Raw genomic sequence first — 15,536 nt, forward strand, 5'->3', positions numbered from 1 at the left:
CCCTAGCCCAGGAACTCCATATACCTCAGGGCGGCCAAAAAGGGGGTGGCGGATCTATTTGGAGTTCCTGTTGTGGCTTCGTGGGATAAGGACCAGACGTAGTCTCAGTGAGGATGTGGTTAGATCCCTGGCCTGGCTCCGTGGGTTAAGGATCTGGTGTTGCTCTGGCTGTGGTGTTGTAGCCAGAATCCAGGTTCTCGTTTACGGAGCTGAAGACTGAACTGGGAGAACATACTCACACAGGCAAAAGACTTTATCACAGGAAAGAAAAGAGCTCCCAGCAGAAACCCTGGGAGGGGGAGAAAGAGTCCCCTTTTCTCTTGTCTTACGGAGGTTTTTATCTTTAAGGATGGGGGTGCCGGTGTGGGCCTCCACACCATCCCTTTTCCCATGGCCTTGTCCAGTCACCGATGTCAGGCCTTATCCAGTAGGGGGCTCTGAGAGATGGATGTGCCCCTTGAGTTTGACGGCTACTCTGTTCTTCTTTCCCTAGACTGGGAGTTGCCGTTCCTCTCATTCCTTCCCCATCCGTCAGGGGTGCGTGAGAGATGACGTCCACCCAGACGTAAAGCAGATGGTTTTTCTATAGAAAGCAAGGCCCGTGAGAATGTTCTTTCCTGGAACTCCCAAATCATGGACATTAATCAACAGCTATGCCACAGTCTACCTGGACATACTGTGTTCACGTAGAGTCATGTATTCATCTCCAGCTGTAGAAAAGAATATATCAAAGCCCATGTTTCTACACTGACTACCTGAGTTATTGTTCTGCCTCAGTGTAGACCAACAGCTTAACTCCACTTCAACCCCTAGCCTGGGGGACGTCTTGCTGAGGGTGCAGCAAGAAAAAAAAGGAAAAAGAAATAGCGTCTTGAGAACACTGACTTGAGATGGGAAGAAATCAGGTCTGCAGGGCCGTAGGGGGAGGTGTGTGTCTGCTCCACTACACAGCAGCAGCGACGTAAGCATCAGAAATTACGCAGGAAGGTTACAGAGAAGACACCCTCCCATCCCCATTTAAGACTGGAAATAGGATGAAGTTGAAGGGAAGGGGTGAGAGCAGAGCTGGACCCCTTCCAGCCGTCACCACAGGCCTGGGGCTGCACCCCGGCGGGAGGCTGCTCACTTGGACCCCTGGGTTCTGACCAAGAGGAGGGCAGCCCAGCCTGCCCCTAACTCCTCCTGGCTGGAGGAAACAGGGCGAGCTCTCAAAACTGTAAGTGCTTCCTCTCGAACCCACCAGAGGCTTCCTAGGGTTTCATGGTCTCCCTTGCAGGCCTCTCTGCTGTGTTTGTTATCACGACAGGGCCACTTACCTTTGCCCGCCATGGTCCTTCGGGAGTTAATGCCAGACAGCTGCCTCGGAGACACAGGCTCTCTGCTGATGGAGCCGGGCTGGGGGGAGCCTGTCCCTGTGGGAATGTATAAAGGCCACCCAGGGGGACCAGCCATCCTGCCTCAGAATCCCCCTGAGGAGGAGCCAGCTGTCTGCTCCCTCCCTGAGTTGCGCAGTGGACCCCAAGTCCACGTCCGGGTTGTGATAACTATTCAGCAGGCCAGCAAGGCTTTTGAAGCAAAACGGTCTAACTGGAGTTGGAGAAGGACAGCATCCAGAAACACCAGTTCCGTAGGGGGTGAGCTGCAAGGAACAAGCAAGAAGCTCATACACTAAGCATCGCCAGGAATTCCCATCGTGGCACAGCAGAAATGAATCCGACTAGGAATCATGAGGTTTCGGGTTCGATCCCTGGCCTCAATCAGCAGGTTAAGGATCTGGCGTTGCCATGAGCTGTGGTGAAGGTTGCAGACGCGGCTCGGATCTGGCGGTGGTGTAGGCCGGCAGCTGTAGCTCCGATTAGACCCCTAGCCTGGGAACCTCCATATGCCATGGGTGTGGCCCTAAAGAGCCAAAAAAAAAAAAAAAAAAGCATCGCCAAAGAGGGTCACTGGGCCCTGAGCATGTGCTCTCAACACCCCCACGCCACCCTTCTGCACAGCATTGAAAGCTTTCTGGAGGAGGAGGCCCCTTACAGAGGCCTGAGGGGAGGGAAGTCTGTCTAAGCAAAACATGGACAAAATGCATCTGCTGCAAATTACAAGAAGCTGATGAAAGATCAAAGAAGAACTAACTAAATGGAGACATGGTATCATGTTCACGGACTGGAAGATTCAACTTTTCCCCAAATTAATCTAAAGGTTTAATGCAATTCCTATCAAAATTCAAAAAAGAATGTTGGCAGAAACAGGTAAGCTTATTCTAAAATTTATACGGACAAGAGAGCAGGAGGTCTGGCTTGCAAGTGGCCACTTCTCTGTTGCGTGTGGTGAAAGAGTAATTTTAAAGTGGGTGATGTTGAGAAGGGCAAGAAGATTCTTGTTGGGAAGTGTCCTCAGTGCTGTACCGTGGAGGAGGAAGGCAAGCACAAGACTGGCTCCAACCTCCATGGTCTGTTTGGACTGAAGACAGGCCAGCCTCCTGGATTCACTCACCCGAGGAGAGGAGACGCTGGCGGAGTACGTGGACGATCCCGCAAAGGCCCTCCCTGGAACAAAAATGCTGCTCTTTGCTGCCCTTAGGAAGCGGGGAGAAGGGAAGACGTGGTAGCTTATCTCAAGAAAGCTCCTGATGAGAACAGAGTGCCGTCGTGGCTCAGCGGTCACGAACCCAACTGGTATCCACGAGCATGTGGGTTCAAGTCTTGGCCTTGCTCAGTGGGTTAAGGAACTGGCATTGCCGGGAGCTGTGGTGTAGGTCGCAGACACAGCTCGGATCTGGCATTGCTGTGGCTGTGGTGTAGGCCGGCAGCTACAGCTCTGAATAGACCCCTTGCCTGGGAACCTCCTTATGCCCCAGGTATGGCCCTCAAGAAAAGACAAAACAAAACCCTGTAGGCGATTGGTTTTATATATAGATTTCTAGAACTCGTTTTATTAATATGTTTAAATACTGAGAAGATCCCTTTACGGTCTCAGAACAGAGCAAGGTTCACCTGCGTTTCAAGCTCTGTTCACTAACCTGTTAAGGCAAGAGTGGAAGATAAATTGACACCGTCCCCTGTATCTTTTTGGTCTTAACGATGCTAATTTCATTAAAAGTTCTCTGTGTCTAAATAACTGCCTTTTGGGAGTTCCCTTCATGGCTCAGCGGTAATGAGCCCAACTAGCATCCATGAGGACTCAGGTTCGATGCGTGGCCTCAATCAGTTGGTTAAGGGTCTGGCATTGCCATGAGCTGTGGTTTAGGTCAAAGACGTGGCTTGGATCCCCAGTTGCTGCGGCTGTGGTGTAGGCCAGCAGCTGCATTCGACCCCTAGCCTGGGAACTTCCATATGCTGAAGGTGAAGGTAGGTCGCCGACGCGGCTTGGATCTGGTATTGCGGTGGCTGTGGGGTAGGCCAGCGGCTACGGCTCTGATTGGCCCCCTCGCCTGGGAACCTCCATGTGCCGCGGGTGTGACCCTAAAATAAAAAAATAAAAATAAAAACTGTAGAACTACTGAGTATGTGTGATTAGTAATGGTGCTTTGGCCAACTCATTGGAAGGTTTAAAGCAGAGCAGCACAGATTTGTAAATTCTCTGATCATAAGGCTTAATAATTAGGAAAAATTATGTGGATAGGCCCTAGAATAGCTTTCAGAATTCTTTTTTCTTTTTTTTGTCTGCCCCTCAGCATAGGGAGTTCCCCAGCCGGGGATCAGTCCCAACCGCAGCTGCAACCAAAGCCACACCTGCAGCAACGCTGGGTCCTTAACCCACTGCTGGGGGCTGGGGAGGGAACCTGTGTCCCGTTGCTCCCAAGATGCGCTGGATGCCCTTGCCCCACGGGAAGTTTGGAGCGGGAACTCCGAAACTTCTCGAGCCGGAAGAATACAGTGGGGAGACCACCACCTGACGTCAAGACCCACGGCGGGCCCCTGGTGGCTCCGCGGGTTACGAACCCGACTCGTGTCCATGAGGATGCGGGTTCCATCCCTGGCCTATCCCGCGTGGCCGCGAGCCGCGGTGTCCGTCCCAGTTGGGCCGGGGCGGGGCCGTGGAGCGACCCGGGAGGAAGAACGGGAAAGGGGGCGGGGGCGCGGGGCGGGGCCCCGCGAAGACGAAGAGGGGAGCGCCCCGCAGCGCGCGGCCTGGGTCCGCCCGGTTCGGGGCTCCCCGCGTCGGGCCTGGCGGGCGCCGGGCTCCGCTCCAGCGCTGCGCTCCGCTCCGGCGCCTCTGGACCGCGGAGCGCGGCCGCGGCAGCCTCTCCCCAGGTAGGCCGGCGGGGTGGTGGACCTCTCCGCCCGGCCCGGGGGCGCGCCGCCAGCTCCCCAGCCCTATGCCAGGTTGACCCGCGCGCCCTGGTGTTCACGTTAACGCAGAGCGTCGGCGTGCCCGGGACCCGCCTCGTAGCGGGTGCCGCTGAAGGCCGGGGCTGGTTCGGAGCCCCGGGCCCACCGCCCTCCCCTGCCGGCGGTCCTCTCCCCAGCCCGCCCTGTCGCGAGGGACCGGGAACCGGCATCCTGGCCACCTGGCCTCGGCTGAGCGCGTCTGCCGCCGGGGCCTGGGCTCCTGGCCTCCCAGAAGATCTTTCCTCAGAGGCGGCTCCCCCGCCCCCCCCCCCACCCGGGGGCCTCCCTGAGGCTGAGGAGGACCTTTCACCGAGGACGGCGGCAGGGAGCAGGTTGGGGGGATGGAGGGTGGAGAGAAATGAGGCCAGGTTGACTTGAGGGTGTCGTCAGGGGTCCCACAGCTGTCGGTCCCACGCACCTGCTAGGAGCCCTGTGTCTCCCTGACCTTAAACTCCCCCTCCGGGCCCTGCTGTGGTCACCCCCTGGGCAGCACCCGTGTTGTTTCAGGGCCTGCTGACCTTTGGGGACGTGGCTCCCGCACTTCTCCCAGGAAGAAGGGGCATGTCTGGACCTGGGAGAGGGCCTTGTTTAGAGACTCGCAGGAACCCGGCCTCCCCAGGTGAGGTGTCTCAGCCCCCAGCTGTCCCCCCTCCCCACGCCCAGCCCCCATTCAGAACTGGGGAGGATTCCAGAGGGGCCCGACTGGCTGTGACGGGGGGACCAGAGCTGGGGCATTCTGCTCCCAGGCCCGGGCGACCGGGGGGCAGGGAGGGCTCTCCCGCACTGTGTTGTCCCGGGAGTGGAGCGGCCTCTCTCTCAGCTGCAGACCTCACTTGAGTCCGCATCCCTCCTGGCTGCCTGTCCCTCAGCCTCCCGGGGAGACGCCCTGTTTCCAAGCCTGCATCCTAAGGCCTGCTCACCCCACAGTCCCAGGCTTCCTCTGGGGCAGGGAAGCTTGTGCTCACTCGTTTCCTCTCTGGCAGGAGTCCCAGGATCCAAACCAGATCCAGCCTCCCTGCTGGAGCAAGGAAAGCAGCCCTGGGGCTTGGGCCTGTGGGGGGGCCCAGGAAGGAGAGACCCCGGGAGGCCCTGGCACAGGTGACTGAGGGGAGCCATGGGCTCAGGCTGTTCAGTATGTACGGTCAGTATATGCAGCTGGAGTTGTGAGCAGCTGAACAGGACAGCCACAGAGTCCTAGTGCACTCTCGTTGGTTCATCCTGTGTGGTCACCCAGGTAATGGGCACCTACCCTGTGGCAAACAGGCAGCCAGGTAGCAGTTAAGGAGTAAAGGCTGCGGTTGTTGCCTCCCCGTCATTACAGGTTGCGGGAGGCTTTCTGGGAGCCAGCACTGTGCCAGGCGCTTTACAAATTGTGCCTCACTTTCCCCCCAGCAACCCAATGGGATGAGCCATCAGAACCCTCAACTGCAAGGAACCCAACCACCCTTGCCAAAGTTGGGGGGCTCTTGGCTCAAGCTGTGAAAGTTAGGGGTGGGGTTCTCAGTGCTGTGGGCCTCAGGCACAGGGGTGAAAGCCAGAATATTTCACATTGCTGGGCCCGACATCCAGCTTCCTAGGTAGGTCATGGCCCGCTGGTGACCAAAGCACAATGGGGACCCATCTGCCCCCCGCCCCAAAGGGAACCTTCTCTACTTCTCACAACACTTCCGACAGCAAATGTGTGTGTCTTGGGGGGGGGGGTTGTGTTCCCACACCAACCAGCTCGCCAGAGCGGGAGCAGCACGAGGGACTGGACTGTTTCTCCACCCGCAGTCGGCGTGGGCATGTCCGGTCCTCTCCACGACGAGAGGGTCGCCCTGGTCTGCCTGCTCGGGCCAGCATCACCCGGTGGCCTGCGGATTGGGCGTGGCAGTGGCACTTCCCTGGACAGACGGATGCTCTGAAAGCCCGTTTTCAAGGGCATCCAGATTTTAAAACTTCAAACGTAGGTCGTGGGCTTTGTTTTCAGCACAGGTGGGTTCTAAATGCCTTTGAGGTCCGAAGGGGCTACGGGGCTTTCGGGTCGACTTTGATCACACAGCAGCCCTGAGCACCTGGTCGCAACTCTAGACTTCGTTTGGTTCTGGCGCTGTTTTCAGATGCTGATTTGCTGCAGCGGGATGGGATGTTTCCATCTTAGGCCGCTCAGCCCTGGTGCTCCTGTAGCACCGAAGGCTTTACTCGCTCAGCTTCACGTTCCTGTAAGCTGCCTTTTGGGTTATGTCAGGCAAGGTGAAACATTAAGAATGTGCCTTTCATTTGAACTGTTCTTTTTTCAGCCACTGTTCTTAACTTTACAGAATAAGGTTGCGTAGTAGGGATGTTTTCTATAAATAATCACAGGAAAACAATTCACACACGTGGTGGAGGTGAGGGACACGATGTATGTCAGGCCAGTGGTCCTCAAACACACAGGAGGAGATGAAAGTTTGTTGGCAAAGGCTGCCCGAGCTTCGGCGGAAGGGCACTGTGCCCTGGGATCTCCCACTGACCCCTTGGCATTCCTGGATGCCCCCCGCCCTGAGGCTGAGTGTCCCCGTGCACAGTGAGACTCTAAATGTGCTCCGCCATCTCTTTACCGATATTCCATAAGCTAATTACGAAGCAACCCGTGACCATTGAGGAAATATAAAAAATGCAAATATAAAAGTAAAACATAACAGGGAGTGTTATCTTGGAGTCATCTTATTTTGGCTCTTTAGGAACCCTTAGGCCGCCAGGGAAAATGGCCATGGAAAGGGGGGGTGGGATTTGGGTACCCCCGTGGCCACAGTGTCTTCATCCAGGCTATCTAGATTCAAAGCTTTAAGAAGAGAAAACGTCCCTAAACGAAAGAAACATGTGATCTCAATCCTGAAAGACCTTCTTGCAAACTAAGAAAAATAATAGAGCTCTCGAGGGCTAACCTCAGAGGCGCCGTGCGAACATCGAGAACAGACACGTGCGCCACTGAAAGAGAAGTCAGTGAGACTCAGATTCAACGACAAAAACCATAACGCTTTCTGTATGTACTTCCTTAACACGTCATCGTCATCTTTTTTTTTGGGGGGGGGTCTTTTTAGGGCCGTACCCCTGGCATGTGGAGGTTCCCAGGCTAGGGGTTGAATTGGAGCTGTAGCTGCCGGCCTACGCCAGAGCCACAGCAACGCCAGATCACAGCCACATCTACAACCTACACCACAGCTCACGGCAACGCCAGATCCTTAACCCACTGAGGGAGGCCAGGCATCAAACCCGCAACCTCATGGTTCCTAGTCGGATTCATTTCTGCTGTGCCACGACGGGACCAGTTTGGGTTTTTTCATCAATGCCCTTTGTTAAGTTGAGCAAGTTCCCTTCTATTCCTAGTTTGAGTGTTCTTATCATGAAAGGGTGTTAGATTTTGTCAAATGCTTTATCTGTATCAACTAAAATGATAGTGTGTTGGAGTTCCCGTCGTGGCGCAGTGGTTAACCAATCCGACTACGAACCATGAGGTTGCGGGTTCGATCCCTGCCCTTGCTCAGTGGGTTAAGGATCCGGCATTGCTGTGAGCTGTGGTGTAGGTTGCAGACGCGGCTCGGATCCCGCGTTGCTGTGGCTCTGGCGTAGGCTGGTGGCTACAGCTTGGATTCAACCCCTTGCCTGGGAACCTCCATGTGCCGCAGGAGCGGCCCAAGAAATGGCGAAAAGACAAAAATAAATAAATAAATAAATAAAATAGAATGATAGTGTATTTTTTCCTTTGTTCTATTAATGTGGTGTATTACATTGATTTTTCTTTTCATTTTTGGCCACCCCTAAGCTTCCTGGCCCAGAGATCAGATGCAAGCTGCAGTTTCAACCTAAGTGGGATCCTTAACCCACTGTGCAGGACCAGCCATTAAACCTTCGTCCCAGTGCTGCCAAGATGCTGCTGATCCCACTGCACCACAGCAGGAACTCCTACATTTATTCTTTTGAATATTGGACCATCCCTTGAATTTTAGAAATAAATCCCATTTAAGCATAGTGTATAATCCTTACTGTGCTGCTTGATTCCTTTTTTTTTTTTTTTTCCCCTCTTAGGGCCGCACCTGTGGCATATGGAGGTTCCCAGGCTAGAGGTCGAAATGGAGCTGCAGCTGCCAGCCCACACCACAGCCACAGCAACGCGGGAACCAAGCTGAGTCTGTGACCTACCCCTCCGCTCACAGCAACGCTGGATCCTTAGCCCACTGATCGAGGCCATGGATCGAACCTGCATCCTTGTGGATCCTAGTCAGGTTTGTTAAGTGCTGAGCCAGGAAGGGAACTCCTGTTTGATTCCCTTTACTTTTTTTTTTTTTTTTTTCTTCCTGGCAGCACTTGCAGAATATGAAAGTTTTCTGGCCAGGGGTCAAATCCGTGCCAAAACAGCAGAAATGCGGCAGTGACAACACCAGATCTTTATCACCTCCTGCCACCAGAGAACTTCAGCGCTCCTGTCCTGAGGTCGAATTTCTTCTTCATCAGTGAAGCCTCAGTTTGGTTCTTAGGCTTTCAAAACCGATTGGATGAGACTCACTTTAGGGAGGAAAGTCTCGTGTTTTTTTCCTTTTTTTTTTTTTTTTAGGGCTGCAGTTGCGGCACATGGAAGTTCCCAGGCTAGGGTAGAATGGGAGCAGCTGCTGACCTACACCACAGCCACAGCAACAGGGGGTCCGAGCGGCATCTTCGACCCACACCACAGCTCAGCGCACTGAGCAAGGCCAGGGATCAACCCGAATCCTCATGGACATTAGTCGGGGTCCTTAGGGCTGAGCCACCACGGGAACTCCATGGAGTATGTTTTGTCTTTTTAATGTCCTCCGGTAAAGTATCAGAGTTGCAACTGCTTCTCACAAACACGCGGTTTTTGACCTAGGAAAGCAATGAGGAGTCGAAGCTCCCGCATTCTTACAGGTTGTTGGCTCTGCCGCTACTCCTCCCCGACAGCCCGCGGCGTTTCAGAGATGGGCGGCTTCTCCGCCCTGCCATCGTCCCCTCCCTTCCCGAGCCTCCGCTGTGTGAAGGCGAAGTCCGGGTCCGCGTGGGGAGGGGTTGGGGGCGCACGGAGCCGGCGAGAACTACACTTCCCAGGATGCTGCGCGGCCCCGGACTCCACTTCCCAGCAGCGCCCGGGGCGCCTTCCGAGGACTCCATTTACCAGAGGACCACATGAGGGCGCCCCCTGGTCCCGCCCCCTCCCCGGTCCCGCCGCGTGGCTGGAGAGTCGGCCCGCGCCGGAAGCCGCTCTCCCGGCCAGGGGAAGGTGGGGAAGCGCGCAGGTGAGGTGGCGCGGGGCACCAAGGGGACCCCGAGGGTGTGGCGTGGCGAGCCGGCGCCTGGGCCTTGGGTGCCCGTGACCGCCGAGAGGCCTGAGGGGTGCCCGATGGGTGCCCGGAGCCAGGGGCTGAGAGAGGCCTGGGAGTGAGGGAGGGGGCCCAGCTGCCAGATGCCGGTGGGCGTGGAGGGGGCCCGCGGGGCCCAGGAGGGGATCCGGGGGCGTGGGAAGCTCCTGCAGTATGTGGTGGGGTCTACCTGCGGGCCTGCTGTTGGACTGCCTTCTGGTCGGGGATGCCCGCGGGCCCCTGCACTGGGGTCAGAGCTGTACAGTAGGGGCCTGAGCAGATTTCCAGCCCCCAGGATAGAGTCCTCAGAGGTGGTTGCGCCCTGAGGTCTGTCCACTTCTGAGTTAGAAGCGTGACTTGTCCACAAGGAACCAGGCCCTTGAAGGCTCTCTGGGACCAGCTTGCCCTGGCTGGGCGCCGCTTCTACCCGGTCTAGAATATGTGAATGGAGGTTGGGAGCAGAACGCCTAGGCCCGGAGCCCCCAGCCCCAAGGTTGGCTGCCCCCCCACCTTGTCAGCCAGGAGGGAGCCGGATGTTCCTTTTCTTGGCCCAGTGAAGGTCAGCATTGGGCTTGGAGGGCCGACGCTGGCTCTCCTAGCTGGAAGGTAGCCCCAGGGCCCCTGGTTCAGCTCTAGGCAGAGGGCTCTCTGGGGATCTGGGCTGGGAGGAGGGAATGACTCAGGCTAGCTGGGTCTGTTTAGTCCCTAGCAGGCAGTGTCCCTTCCCTGGTGACTTCAGTTGGTGCCACTCGCCCCAGGGAGTCTCAGGCCAGCCCTAGGAAGTCATAGCGGGGCCCAGCGCTGAGGGCAGTGTCCCTAGGCAGGGCGTCCAGGGGGAGTGCGGTCCTGTTGGGTGGGAGCATGATGGCCTCAGCCTTACACCATTTGGCCCTACAGGTGCAGCCAGCATGGGTGAGCCCCAGGGGTCCACGCGGATCCTAGTGACGGGGGGCTCTGGGCTGGTGGGCAGAGCCATCCAGAAGGTGGTAGCAGATGGAGCCAGGCTGCCCGGAGAGGACTGGGTGTTTGTCTCCTCCAAGGATGCCGACCTCACGTGAGTGGGCTCGTCCCCGAAGCACCCCTCCAAGCCCACTGCAGCTGAGGGCTCCGGGCCGGGCCTGGGAGCCTCACGTCCGGGCCCTCCCTGCCAGGTGGCCAACCTGGCCTGGGTGTGTGCAGCTTTGTTTCTGAGCAAACTTCCTGGAGGCCCACACCCGCACACCAGTAAGGGCCTGACCTGGCCACTCTCCCGTTTGGCAGCCGCTCCCACTATTGGCCCTGCCTGGCTCATGCCCCCAGTGCCTTGAGCCAGGATGCTCATTCCCTTGGGCCTCCAAGTGGCCCCTGACGGCCTGGCTCCCCCCAGGAATGCTGCACAGACCCGGGCACTGTTTGAAAAGGTCCAGCCCACACACGTCATCCATCTTGCTGCCATGGTGGGGGGCCTCTTCCGGAACATGAAATACAATTTGGACTTCTGGGTAAGCGAGGGGCTCCAGTGAACACTGGAAGCCAGGACCTGGGATTCTGGGAACTTCCTGGCCAAATGTCCATGCCGCAGTCCTGGGGACGCCCCTGAGGGTCAGGACCTGGCACAGCTGGGTGGGGCAGCCCCCGAGGGGCCCCCAGTGACCCACTCTTGGTCTCTAGGCAGAGGGGCATCCAGAGGGCCTGGGGGCATTTGGCCCAATAGGAAAGCCAGAAAGCTAACCTGGGGATGGGGAAGCTGAGGGAAACCAGCGTTCACGTGCGGCCGGCGCTGGCTCCTGCGCCTGCAGACCCTCCTGCTCCCCGGCAGTCCAGCTGCGCTGAGCCAGGCCCTTGGTGCACCCCAGGGTGCAGAGGTGTGAGCTGCTCTCTGGGTCTGCAGCATGTGCCCTGAGGGCTTGGACGTGTGGGGCAGGGGCTGACGGAGAGCTGGGCTCTGCCCATGGCCTTGCCCTCACCTGGCTTTGCCCCGACAGTTGGCCCCAGCACCTCCGCCTCTGACCTTTGGTGTGGTTCGGCCCTGCATCAGGACTGGGGCCCCAGTCACCACAGGGCCCTCCTTGTCTTAGTGCCAGCCTTCCCAGAAGGCTGTCTGGCCACCCAGATGCCCTGGCCAGCTCAGGTCCCTGGAAGGGGGAGTGCGGTCGTCAGAGGGGTGTGGCTGGCTAAGGTTCACTGCTCCTGGGCAGCAGAGCCGGGGAAGGTGGGGGGGGGGGGCGGGAGCAGAGGGTCAGCCCTGAGTTGTAGGGGCCTTTCCTCTGGGCCCTCCTCCAGCCTCAGGGGAGGCAAGCATGGACCCTCTTACAGCCGCGTAGGTAGAACTGCCTGCCAGGACCACCAGGCTGGGAAGGGTCCCTCGGAGCAGTTAGAACCATAACCGCTGGCTCAGATACTGTCCCTGCTTGGGCCCCTGGAGGAGCCGGAAGGGCTGGGGTCTGGCCTGCAGGGCCCTGATCCCGTCCCCGCCCCGCAGAGGAAAAACGTGCACATCAACGACAACGTGCTGCACTCGGCCTTCGAGGTGGGCGCGCGCAAGGTGGTCTCCTGCTTGTCTACCTGCATCTTCCCGGACAAGACCACCTACCCTATCGACGAGACCATGGTGAGGGGCGGGGCCGGGCCGGGCCGGGCCGGGCGGGGCCGGGCGGGGCGGGGCGGGGCCTGGCGGGGCGGGGCTTGGCTGGGCGGGCCTGAGCAGCCGCAGTTCCTGTGCTCCCGCAGATTCATGATGGGCCGCCGCACAGCAGCAATTTTGGCTACTCTTATGCCAAGAGGATGATTGACGTGCAGAACAGGTCTTTCTTCCGCGCACGCGCGCCAGGGGAGGCCAGCGGGGAAGGGGAAGGGCCCGAGCAGCGTGCAGTGGGCGGCCGGGGCCGGCCTTCCAGACCCAGGCTCCCCCTCGGCGCCTTGTGTCTGCTGCCGCTTCTGTCAGAGTCCAGGCGGGGCGGGCAGGCGGTCCCAGGCTGAGGGCAGAGGATACACTGTGGCCCCACAGGGCCTACTTCCAGCAGCACGGCTGCACCTTCACCGCCGTCATTCCCACCAATGTCTTCGGGCCGCATGACAACTTCAACATCGAGGATGGCCACGTGCTGCCCGGCCTCATCCACAAGGTGCACCTGGCCAAGAGTGAGTGCCCGATGCCTGGCGGGAAGGAGAGGCGGTGGCTGGCACAGCCCCTCCTGACACCCGCCCTTCCCGCGCCTACAGGCCGCGGCTCGGCCCTGACGGTGTGGGGCACGGGGAGGCCCCGGAGGCAGTTCATCTACTCACTGGTTGGTGGCGCAGGGTCTATGGCGTGCCCCAGAACATTCTTGGGGCTGCCGGGCTGGCTAGGGAGGCCTGAGCGAGCCTAGGAAGGGCTGGGGGGTCCCGCCAGGCTGATCCCCGAGGGGAGCAGTCCCCCGTCCCTGTGGGTCCCTGTAGGTTCCTGTCCCCAGCACTGGGTACAGCTCCGAGTTTCTCAGAAGCGAGGACTTGGGGCTGAGCTGGACAAGCAGTGCCCCAAGGGAGGGGTCCCAGGCACCCTGAACAGGGGCCCATGGGAGAGGTGCCCTGAGGCCCCACCTGGCCTATCTGTGGTCTTTGACCCTGGCTGTCTGACCTCTAGGACCTGGCTCGGCTCTTCCTCTGGGTCCTGCGGGAATACGACCAGGTGGAGCCCATCATCCTGTCAGGTGGGCTCCCAGCAGCCCCAGCCCCACCCCCGCCCAGCAGGCGGGACCCTCGGTCCCAGGAACCGCTGGGGGCGGGCAGTGGGTCCAGGTAGAGGAGACCTGACCTGGCCATGGGCTCCTCACTCCCCACAGTGGGCGAGGAGGACGAGGTGTCCATCCGGGAGGCGGCCGAGGCCGTGGTGGAGGCCATGGACTTCCACGGGGAGGTCATCGTATCCTTCAGCTCAAGGCGGAGGCAGTGCGGGTCTCACCTGACGGCACCCACCTGGCAGCTGGGGCGGAGGCTGCCGCTCTCCTGGAGGCCCCTCCGCAAGAGCTAGCAAGGGTCAAGGGCAGGCTGGTGGCGGGTGGGGGGGTGCACCCCGTCTGCTGTGGCCTTGACCGGGCACCCAGTTTGATACCACCAAGTCAGATGGGCAGTTTAAGAAGACGGCCAGCAACAGCAAGCTGCGGGCCTACCTGCCTGACTTCCGGTTCACACCCTTCAAGCAGGGTGAGCCCTCTCGCCCCAGCCCTGGGAGTCCTCCCAGCCCCTCCCGAGGCCTCAGCTCCCTCCCGCCAGGTGGGGTGGGCGCCCTACAGGTTTGGTCTCCACACCGTCACCGTGGAGGCAGGAGGCAGGGTGACTGCCCTATGGCCCTGGGCCCCCTCCCCACCTCCCCTGCTGCCTCTGCAGCCGTGAAGGAGACCTGTGCCTGGTTCACTGACAACTACGAGGAGGCACGGAAGTGAAGCACAGCCGCGGCCGTGGGGCCAGGGGCCTCCTTTTCCTGGTGCCCTGGCGGCCGCTCAGCCAGTGGAACCCAGCGGCCACCACCCTCAGAGCCTGCCCGGAGTTGGGAGCACTGCCCCCACGGTGGTGGGCCCGTGCTTCACCCCCTACCAGGGTAGCTCTGGGTCACTGTCCAGAGGGGCCACGTCCGTCCTCAGGGAAAGAAAGGCCCGGCCAGGCCGGCACCTTGCTCCCCAGCACCGGTCCCCGAGTGTGTCCATTCCTGAGTCCCTGGGAGCCAATAAAGTGCATTTGTTTCCACAGGCCTGGCCTGGGCAGCTCTGTGCCAGCCCCCCCCCCCCCCCCCCGCCGCCCCCAGCGGGCCCTGCCCCCACTCCTTGCCTGCTCCCCCCCACCCCACCCCCCCGCCCCCAGCGGGCCCTGCCCCCACTCCTGGCCTGCTCCCCCCCACCCCCCCCGCCCCGGTCCGTAATGGGTGTCGCTCGAGAGTGGGCCTGGCGGGCAGGGCGTTGAGCACCACAGGCCTGCCCATCAGTGGGAGCACCCGGACAGGTTGACCGACCGTCCCGGCCAGCCAGTCAGCTGGGTGTGGACCCAGCGAGCCCAGCTCCCAAGCCTCAGGCCAGAGTCCAGGGACGGACCTCCTGGCTGGGAACCCAGCCCCTCCCCAGGCTCCCTCCTGGCCACGCTTGCCATCAGCACGCCAGTGGCTCGGCGTCACTCGGGCCCCAGGTGTGCCTGCTGTGCGCCTGGCCCTGGTCATGCTCAGGCGGTGTCCTCCTTCTGCCGGGCACACAGGCTCCACCTTGGTCCTGGTACCCGGCTGGGCGCTCGCTGCCTTTGTCACCAACCCCTTTCTCTCCCTTCCAGGCCTCCCTGGGGCCGTCCTGCCCCTCCCCACCTTTTGGGTGGAGGTCTCTGCTGAGGTGGTTCTTTCTCTCTAAGCCCCCCCCCCCACATACCTGTTTGCTTCTCCTGAAACACCCCCCGCCTCCACCCCAGGGACTTGGGGCTCCAGGACCGGGTCAGCCCTTCGTGGTGTAGCCTCTGGGTGAATGAAGGGTCTGCCCGTGTGGGGGTTCGGGGACAGGGTAGTGGTGCCTGAGTTGGAGCTTGGGTCAGCCAGGTGGGAAGCGGGACAGGAGCCCGTCACAGAGGCCTAGACGTGGCTGGCAAGACACAGATGGTTGTGTGTCCCGAGCTGTCCCCTGCGTTTTGTGTGTGTGTTTGGTGGAGAGGGGCTGTCTCTCCAGCGGCATGTAGGTCAGCAGGGTGGAGGTCTGGCTGCCCACTGCGCTGCTGTATGGCCTTCATTTCCAGCCCAGGGCAGAGCCCCAGGCTGAAGGGGCAGTGTTGAAAGAATGAGGCCCTCTCATTGCTGAAGAGCTCAGAACACATTGGATTTTACAGAAAATAACGAAACAATTTGTGTGTGTGTGTGTCTTTAGGGCCGCGCTTGCGGCATATGGAGGTTCCC

At 59.6% G+C, this 15,536-nt stretch overlaps 1 protein-coding gene and 1 long non-coding RNA gene across 4 annotated transcripts; both read left to right on the top strand.

Moving 5' to 3' along the window:
• Window positions 1–4,137: 4,137 nt before the first annotated feature.
• On the top strand, window positions 4,138–8,288 carry LOC125130141 (uncharacterized). 2 transcript variants are annotated; one of them, XR_007135645.1, is made up of 3 exons: window positions 4,138–4,250; window positions 4,836–6,302; window positions 8,113–8,288. It is a non-coding gene; the product is annotated as an uncharacterized LOC125130141 (long non-coding RNA). The 2 variants fall into 2 exon arrangements; XR_007135644.1 differs by lacking the exon at window positions 8,113–8,288 and having other exon boundaries at window positions 4,836–4,947; window positions 5,312–7,399.
• A 1,137-nt stretch (window positions 8,289–9,425) lies between these two features.
• Window positions 9,426–14,361, top strand: GFUS (GDP-L-fucose synthase). Of its 2 annotated transcripts, XM_047785647.1 has the most exons (11): window positions 9,426–9,595; window positions 10,556–10,712; window positions 11,025–11,139; window positions 12,120–12,248; window positions 12,368–12,441; window positions 12,645–12,778; window positions 12,860–12,924; window positions 13,260–13,326; window positions 13,459–13,538; window positions 13,720–13,819; window positions 14,003–14,361. In XM_047785647.1, the coding sequence occupies exons 2-11, from the start codon at window positions 10,567–10,569 to the stop codon at window positions 14,056–14,058; spliced, it is 966 nt and encodes a 321-aa protein (XP_047641603.1). In that variant the 5' UTR covers window positions 9,426–9,595; window positions 10,556–10,566; the 3' UTR covers window positions 14,059–14,361. The 2 variants fall into 2 exon arrangements, with proteins under 2 accessions (XP_047641603.1, XP_047641601.1); XM_047785645.1 differs by having other exon boundaries at window positions 9,461–9,595; window positions 13,720–14,361.
• Window positions 14,362–15,536: the final 1,175 nt, after the last annotated feature.

Source organism: Phacochoerus africanus, chromosome 6, assembly GCF_016906955.1.
Source record: "Phacochoerus africanus isolate WHEZ1 chromosome 6, ROS_Pafr_v1, whole genome shotgun sequence".
In the NCBI taxonomy this organism is placed as follows: Eukaryota; Metazoa; Chordata; class Mammalia; order Artiodactyla; family Suidae; genus Phacochoerus; species Phacochoerus africanus.